The sequence below is a fragment of the Cicer arietinum genome, chromosome 3 (genome assembly GCF_000331145.2).
Source record: "Cicer arietinum cultivar CDC Frontier isolate Library 1 chromosome 3, Cicar.CDCFrontier_v2.0, whole genome shotgun sequence".
Classification (NCBI taxonomy): domain Eukaryota; kingdom Viridiplantae; phylum Streptophyta; class Magnoliopsida; order Fabales; family Fabaceae; genus Cicer; species Cicer arietinum.
This window is the reverse complement of record NC_021162.2, coordinates 25,642,630-25,650,904: the sequence shown is the minus strand read 5'-3', so window position 1 is coordinate 25,650,904 and position 8,275 is coordinate 25,642,630. Positions and strand designations below refer to the sequence as shown.

At 33.1% G+C, this 8,275-nt stretch overlaps 2 protein-coding genes and 1 long non-coding RNA gene across 4 annotated transcripts; all 3 read right to left on the bottom strand.

The window, feature by feature from the left end:
• Positions 1 to 2,559: 2,559 nt before the first annotated feature.
• Positions 2,560 to 3,224, bottom strand: LOC140919701 (uncharacterized). The gene is made up of 3 exons (XM_073366313.1): positions 3,043 to 3,224; positions 2,822 to 2,956; positions 2,560 to 2,707 (listed from the first exon to the last, which is right to left on the bottom strand). Exons 1-3 carry the CDS (start codon positions 3,222 to 3,224, stop codon positions 2,560 to 2,562), a joined length of 465 nt encoding a protein of 154 aa, XP_073222414.1.
• A 335-nt stretch (positions 3,225 to 3,559) lies between these two features.
• On the bottom strand, positions 3,560 to 7,605 carry LOC140919579 (uncharacterized). Of its 2 annotated transcripts, XR_012162277.1 has the most exons (4): positions 7,520 to 7,601; positions 7,282 to 7,406; positions 7,119 to 7,202; positions 3,560 to 5,963 (listed from the first exon to the last, which is right to left on the bottom strand). It is a non-coding gene; the product is annotated as an uncharacterized lncRNA (long non-coding RNA). The 2 variants fall into 2 exon arrangements; XR_012162276.1 differs by having other exon boundaries at positions 7,282 to 7,605.
• On the bottom strand, positions 6,062 to 7,103 carry LOC101513140 (ABC transporter G family member 32-like). Its single transcript, XM_073365937.1, has 4 exons — positions 7,086 to 7,103; positions 6,894 to 7,027; positions 6,527 to 6,754; positions 6,062 to 6,428 (listed from the first exon to the last, which is right to left on the bottom strand). Exons 1-4 carry the CDS (start codon positions 7,101 to 7,103, stop codon positions 6,233 to 6,235), a joined length of 576 nt encoding a protein of 191 aa, XP_073222038.1. The 3' UTR covers positions 6,062 to 6,232.
• Positions 7,606 to 8,275: the final 670 nt, after the last annotated feature.

Here is an 8,275-nt window from a genome sequence, read left to right as displayed (position 1 = left end):
CTGAGTTTTTCATACCAAGCTCTTGGAGCTTGTTTCAATCCATAGAGAGCTTTTGTTAGTTTATAAACATGGTTTGGAAAAGCAGGATCCTCAAATCCTGGAGTTTGACTAACATAAACCTCCTCTTGGATATCTCCATTCAGAAAAGCACTCTTTACATCCATTTGATACAATTTAAAATCCATGATACAAGCATAAGCAAGCAAAATCTTTATTGCTTCTAATCTGGCTACAGGAGCATAAGTCTCATCATAATCAATACCTTCCTCCTGGTTGTAGCCTTTAGCAACTAGTCTAGCCTTATTTCTTGTTATTACTCCATTCTCATCCATCTTATTCCTAAACACCCATCTAGTTCCAATAATATGTTTGTTTTCTGGTTTAGGAACTAAGATCCATACTTTGTTTCTCTCAATTTGATTAAGCTCTTCTTGCATGGAAATTATCCAATCATTGTCCAAGAGAGCTTCTTTTATATTCTTAGGTTCTACTTGAGCAACAAAAGCTGTGAAATTACAGAAGTGTCTAAGGGATTTTCTAGTAGCAACCCCTTTAGAAATTTATCCTATGATGTTGTCAATAGGATGGTTTTTGTTGAATTTCCATTCCTTAGGTAAGTCATCTTCCCCTATAGGTTCTATATAATCAATGTCAATTGGAGGTAATGTTTCATTTGGTTCTTTTGGATCTGATTCTACAATTTCATCAAGAGAATCACCAACTGTAAGAGGGGTACTGTTCAAGTTTTTGGTAAACATTTCATCAAATTTTACATGAACAGATTCCTCTATAGTTTTAGTTCCTTTATTGTAGATCCTATAGGCCTTACTAGATTGTGAATATCCTAGAAAAATTCCCTCATCTGCCTTAGAGTCAAATTTCCCTAGATGCTCTTTTCCATTATTCAGTACAAAACACTTGCATCCAAAGACTCTAAAATAGGCAATGTTTGGTTTTCTACCTTTGTATATTTCATAGGGTGTTTTTCTAAGGATATGCCTAATTAGAACTCTATATATCAAATGAGTAGCTGTGTTTATTGCATCAGCCCAAATGTATTTTGGAAGCTTAGAGTCATTAAGCGTTGTTCTAGCAAGTTCTTCTAGAGCTCTATTCTTCCTTTCTACAACTCCATTCTATTGTGGAGTTCTTGGGGCTGAGTAAATGTGGTGAATTCCTTTTTGATCACAATAATTGTCAAAAGATTCATTTTGAAATTCTCCACCATGATCACTCTTAATGGAAACTATTTTCTGATTCTTCTCATTTTGAACTTGATTTGCAAATTTTTTGAAAATTGAGAAGGCATCACTTTTGTGAGACAGAAAATAAGTCCATGTATATCTAGAGAAATCATCAACTAAAACATAGCCATAAAGATTTCCTACAAAACTTATTACTTGAGAGGGACCAAATAGATCCATGTGAATCAATTGTAGAACTCTATTAGTTTGTACTAAGTCTATTGGTGGGAAAGAGGACTTGACCAATTTACTTTTCTCACAAGAGTCACATAATTTGTCCTTAGTAAATTTTCTGCTTGGAAGACCTAGCACTAGTTGTTTGCTAACAAGTTTGTTAAGATGGTTTATATGTATGTAAGCTATTCTCTTGTGCCACAACCAATCTTCATCAGATTTAGATAACAAACAACAAACATTATTTGCAGGCAAAGAGTCAAGATCAATCATGTATATATTATTTACCCTTTCACCTACCAATTTTAAGCTATCATCTTCCTTGTGCTCAAGTGTACAAGTATGTGATGTAAAATATACCTGGTAGCCTTTATCGCAAAGCTGACTAATGTTAAGCAGGTTGTGTTTCAAACCTTTTACATAGAGAACATCCTTGATTACCGTTGTTGATTCACTCCCTATGTTTCCAGCACCAAGTATTTTGCCTTTGTTGTTGTCACCATACTTTACATATCCGCCGTCTTTCAAATTAATAGATATGAATTTTGATTTGTCTCCAGTCATATGCTTGGAACATCCACTGTCTAGGTACCATGAGTGAGTTTTGGATGTCAAGGAGACCTGCAAAACAGAATTCAGACTTTGGTTTTAGGTACCCAATATAGATTGGGTCCTTGAGGGTTAGTCTCAATCACAGGTTTCTTTACTCTCCAAACTTGTTTCCATCCCTTGTCAGCAAGCTTTTTCAATTTACAATCAAAAGATATATGTCCCTTTTTGCAACAAAAATGTCATGAAAAAGCAGAGGATGTACTTTGAGTTGCTTTAATGAAAACATCATGAATTGGCTTTGATCCAACAAATTTATGATTCTTTTGAGCATTCCTATTTGGTCTATAGCCAATTCCAGATTTTTCATTTGCATTCTTTTGGTTGCCAAGAAGAACATTCAGGTTGTTTCTACCATTAGTAAATTTTGCTAAATCAAATGGTAGTGATTCAACCTTTCTTTCAAGTTCAATAAAACTAGTGAGTTTATCATGTGCTTTCTTTTTCAAAAGTGCATTCATGTCTTCAAGCAACTTATGATCATTTGTGATTTCTTCATACATCATGCACTGTTTTTCTAAGATCCCTTGATTCAGCTATTGCAGTGATCAGTTTGCTCTGACTCATTCAACCGGTGCAGCTCCATTTCATGTTCTCTGAGCTTGCAAAAGAGGGTGGCAATGGTCATGCTTCCAAGATCCCTTGATTCAGCTATTGCAGTGACCTTAGGTTGACATTCTCTTGTCAAGCATCTCATTAATTTGTTTATTTGTTGCTCATTGTCAATTACTTTTCCTAGAGCATTCAGATTGTTAATGACATGTGTGAACCGTGTCTGCAAGTCATTGATTGACTCATCCTTCTTCATATTGAAGAGTTCATATTCATGCATCAGAGTGTTAATCCTGGCCCTCTTGACATCAGTTGTGCCTTCATGAGTTTCTTGGAGTGTATCCCACATTTCTTTGGCGGTTTTGCAATTTGATACCCTGAAAAACTCATCAGCACTCAAAGAAGAAGTTATTATATTTTTGGCTTTTGCACTATAGCAACTCTTTTCTTATCATCATCAGACCAATCAGATCTTGGTTTCTTAATCAATGATCCATCAGTACCAGCAAGTCTAGGCACATAAGGATCATTTTCTACTGCATCTAATATGTCAAGACCACTTGCCTCTAGAATATAAGCACACCCATTAAATGTAGGGGGTCTAGCTAAAGAGGCACCTTCACCCAAGAATTCAGTAGGGGCCATTTTCTTTTTTGAAAAATAGTCTAAAAGATTAAGCTCTTGATACCAATTGTTGGTGGAATGACCTCTATCCTTAGGAAGTGGTACACAATATTATTAACCAGATTATCCAATTCCTTCCTAAATGATGAACTTAATATTAAAACCAACTTGTTTAATATTAATTCCAATTTAACAATAATAGATTCAAAACTTATTCAAAACTGAGATTGAAGAACACATGATTATCAAGATAAAGAGTATAGAGATAGAGAAGTGTGCACCATGGATTTTTATACTGGTTCAACTATCTATTCGATAGTCTACATCCAATCCCGAAATCACTTACTGATTCCAGCCTTTACTAGAAATGATTTGAGTATGTTTACAGACTTTCTAGCACTTCAATGCCTATACATCTAACTCAACATCAATCTACAACAACAACCAATCTATCCTTAAGAACTAATCGCCAAGATCTAGCAAGATTAGATTGAGATCTCTTTTAGATGATCACACACACTCTAAAAGATGACCACCAGTTTCACAATACTGGATTTCCACTCTCTTTCTTTTACATATATGGTTCTTTTAAAAAACTAAAACACTTGATTCAATCACAATGAATTCTCACACTAAGTATTTGCCAATACCAATAATGTTTGTGAGTTGCAATAATTTTTCGAAAAGTGTATTTTTCGAAAAGCTAATGAAATTCTTCCAGTTCTTTCTATATGTTCTTTTTAAAAAAAAAATTGTGATTGATTCCGTTTATATAGTTTCAGAAAAACTTCAGACAAATCGATTTCCCAATCGATTTTATTAATGCGTATTACCAGATCAATCAATTTTGCATTTCTTGTTTTTCTTGAAATTCTTGAAATAGATGAACTAATCAATTTGCTAATCGATTTTTTTAATGCATATATCAGAAGCTGATACTCAGTTCATATCAGAGTCGATTGAATATTCGATTATAATTGTTTTGTTCAAAATGCGAGATCAAACAATCGATTACTCAGTCGATTCACTTTCATTAACATAATCGATTTGGCAATGGGCTAATTTCTCCCTGTAACTCAGACATTTAATCATATCGATTTTCCAATCGACTGATTTGTCCCTGTAACTCAGATATTTAATTAAAATCGATGTGCCAATCAATTATGCAATATGTTTCCGATAAATGATGAACTAGTTCATTCATGCAATCGATTATCCATTCGATTTCTTTTAATCATAGAACACAGATCTGATAAAAACATTTAAGTAGTCGATTTGCTAATCGATTAACTCAGTGAAAACTTTGTTCTATGAATCAGAAAATCGATTAACCAATTGATTTACCCATTGATTGATTAACACACATATTTTATGATTTCAGTTTTAATTGGCAAATATTAGATGTGTGAAATCATAATGATGAATCTAACTAATAAACACTATGAACAATAGACAAAACAATAGACAAATTTACACATAATCTTCAAGCCTTGTATGATATGATCAATCTTTGCTTGATTGCTTGAGATCCAAGATTTGTCCAAGTGTAGTGTTTGATTCTTTCCTGAAATGTATCTCAACCCAAACTATTAGATTAATCAGATAATGCATATACATTGTATGTTTGGAAGTTATATCAAAATCATAGTCAAGGAGACATATATCTTACATGTGTGTATGTCATTGTATTAACATTTAGGTCATTTTCATCCTCCCTAAGCTTATTTTAGTCCTTTAGGGTTTTTAACCAATCTTGTGCATACAATAAGTTCATTTGTGTTATTGGATTAACGTTTAAGTGATTTGTGTCATTTGATTAAAAGTTAGGTCATTTTCGTCCTCCTTAGGCTTATTCTAGTCCATTAAGGATTTTTAACTAATCTTGTGCATCTAATAGGTGTGTTTGTGTCATTGGATTAACATTTAGGTCATTTTCATCCTCCGTAGGCTTATTCTAGTCCATTTAGTGTTTTTAACCAATGTTTTAAATCCTGTAACTTCATTTGTGTTATTGGAATTACGTTTAGGGCATTTTCGTCCTCCCTAGGCTTATTCTTGTCCATTTAGGGTTTTTAATCAATCTTGTGCTTTCAATAAGTTCATTTGTGTTTTTGGATTAACATTTATGTCATTTTCGTCCTACCTAGGCTTATTCTAGTCCAATTTGGGTTTTTAACTTATCTTGTGCATCAAATATGTTTTTTTGTGTCATTGGATTAACACTTAGGTTATTTTCGTTCTTCTTATAACTACAATATTTTTGCCCTACTGCAACACATAAAAACCGTTGTTTAACGTTAAAAACCCGTTGCCGTAATCTACGAGAACGTTTTTTTGTCCGTGGGCAACCAAGGCGTTGCCTTTGCCTTACGCAATGGTTTTCTTTTGAAACAACAACGCTTTTTGATAACCGTACATGTATCTATCTATTAGAGAACGGTTTTACACTGTTGTGAAGTTAAAACTGTTCTGGAAGGGCTATTTTTTAATTAAGGTATGGCAGCGCTTTATAACCGTTGCCAAAAATAAAATATTTTAAAAAAAAGTAATACTTAAAATTATTGTATTTCATAAAAATATTTTTTAGTAAAACTTTGTTATTGTAATACTGTAATAAATTTAAAAATATAACAGTTACGATAATACAAAATTGTTGTGATATACTATAATAAATTTAATAATACCCAAAACAATCCACTAAAAATACAAAACTAAATGTGTCTTCACTTAGCATTATTAATATGCATTCATATCATGTACCTACAAATAAAAGTAAAGCAAAGGACAAACAAAGTTAGAACATTACTAATCTAAATTCATAATTTTCAGGATAATTTTCACATAAAATGCAAGATTTAGTCAATTAATCAGCCGAAATTCCACTAGGCAAATATAAACACACATGCATGAACAATCGTATAGTCGAGATACTTTCAATATTGCAGCACAGAGATGCACAAAACTTCAATTACCAAGCAAAAGAATAGTGAATAGGTAATATGATAGAGTTAGAGACACTAGCATGAAAATTAACGATGGAGTAATACATGTGCAAGAGCATATGGCAAAGCTGAATACATCCCTGCAGCTCTTTCTCTATAGAAGACTGTTCTCTCAATTGCTACTATTGGTTGCACTGAGGCACCATTTACAACCCCTATGAAGGTAACAGCAGCATACATTGATCCCATTGCATTGAATAAATCTTGCTCCTTTCTCCTGTGACTATCAATCATTTAACATGGTAAGGATTTTGTTTTGAATTTCATTTTTCAGGCTTTAGTTATATTTTGTGTCAATGTAATGCATCAATTTTCATATACCTTTTCAAGCCAACATCCCAAAAAATCAGGCCAAACAATAAACCTGTCATTATAGTAAATAGGAGTCTAACTGCTGTATATGATGTATTCCTCCAATATGACAAATGTTGTTTCCATAGACAAGCTATACATTGTGCTACAAATGTCTGTGAATATTGAGCATCAAAGTGTAGATCTTTTGAACCTTGACAAGGAAAACTAAGCTCCTGGATTAATTGTTTATTTCTCCTAAAAACAAAATCATAAATTTCAGTGAGAAATATATGCATATTAGGTTAGGTAAGGTGAAAAGAATAACTAGTTGTCTCCGATATTTGTTGTTTATTATGTTAATCAAGCACAATGAAGTGTAAGCTAGGAGACTAACCGATGTAGTTCTGAGTTTTTGTACACATCAGTGAAATTGACCTTAAGATTTGCCTCTTTTCCAGCTGATGTAACTTCCAACATCCAAGTTGCAGGATTATAACCATCTTTGATCTTAGGAACTCCTTCAATAGCCTATAGTATTTATGCACTAAGTGAATATGCCAATACTACAGAAGCTATATTATTATACTAATATGCTCAATCTCATTTACATTTGACTCACCTCAAAGTGCTGGATCAAATCGAAACAATGGTCGCTTATTTGACTGACATATATTTGCTCCCCGCCTAACTTCAGAAGTAGCATCTGCAAAATTTTATATTGAAGCACTAAATTCTTCAATATGTAGTACTTAAAACAAAATGTTGAGACAGAGAATTCTTACCTCATCAAAAGCGTCATATAAGTCAATGCTTGGCTAATGGATCGTGCATACCATGGTACGTCCAGTGTCCACGGTGTTCCTTACTATAGAAGACTAATGCATTGTTGGCCAGGAGAAGCATGTCTCTGAAAAGATCCATCACTATATTAATTGTTTGGTCGCTAACTTTTGACCTTATAGTGTCAAATTCCATGTGACATAATCTTCGCTTAAACAAGAAGATAGTTATGCAACTAACTCAATTGAATCTTCAGATTGCTCCAAAGATCTCTTAAGCTCCACTACTCTCTTCTTCTTAAGCTCCCTTCGTATTTGGCTTATAGACCTGCAAACGTGATATTACTATCAATAATAAATTCATCTATTGAAAGGCATATATGTCCCTAAATTAGGAACAAAGTAAACCCAACAACATGGATTTGGTGAATGACATTGACACACCAACAAAACAGAAACTATATGGTAATAGAGAATCTAATATCATGTCATGAACCAACAATCACAAAGACCAGGTTTGGATTAACTTATGTCATATAAAATCTTACATACAATATGTTGAAGGTTCTTCACCTACAAAAATGTCCTTAAAAACTTACAAATGTTTATGAAGCAATTAAATAAAAGAGCTTATGAAAAAATTGAGATTAAGAACCTAATTTCTAACTGACATCGTAAGGTATTGTCTTAAAAACTCGCATCTATTATTAGGTTCTTCTAATATTTCTTTTTTAATGGATACTTCTAGAGACGTTAATCCATTCAAAAACTTAAGCTATTAGATGAATGTCTAAACACAAGATAAACATACTTAATCTCACTCAAATCATTCATCTCTCAAAATCCATTAGAGCAACTAGTCGAATATACAGTCCAAACCTGCCATCAATCACACAACTATCACACAACTATCACAAAGCATAATATCCCTAAACAAATTGAACACAAGTATAATATAAATATACTACCAGCTCAACGAACATAATTTTGGAATCTG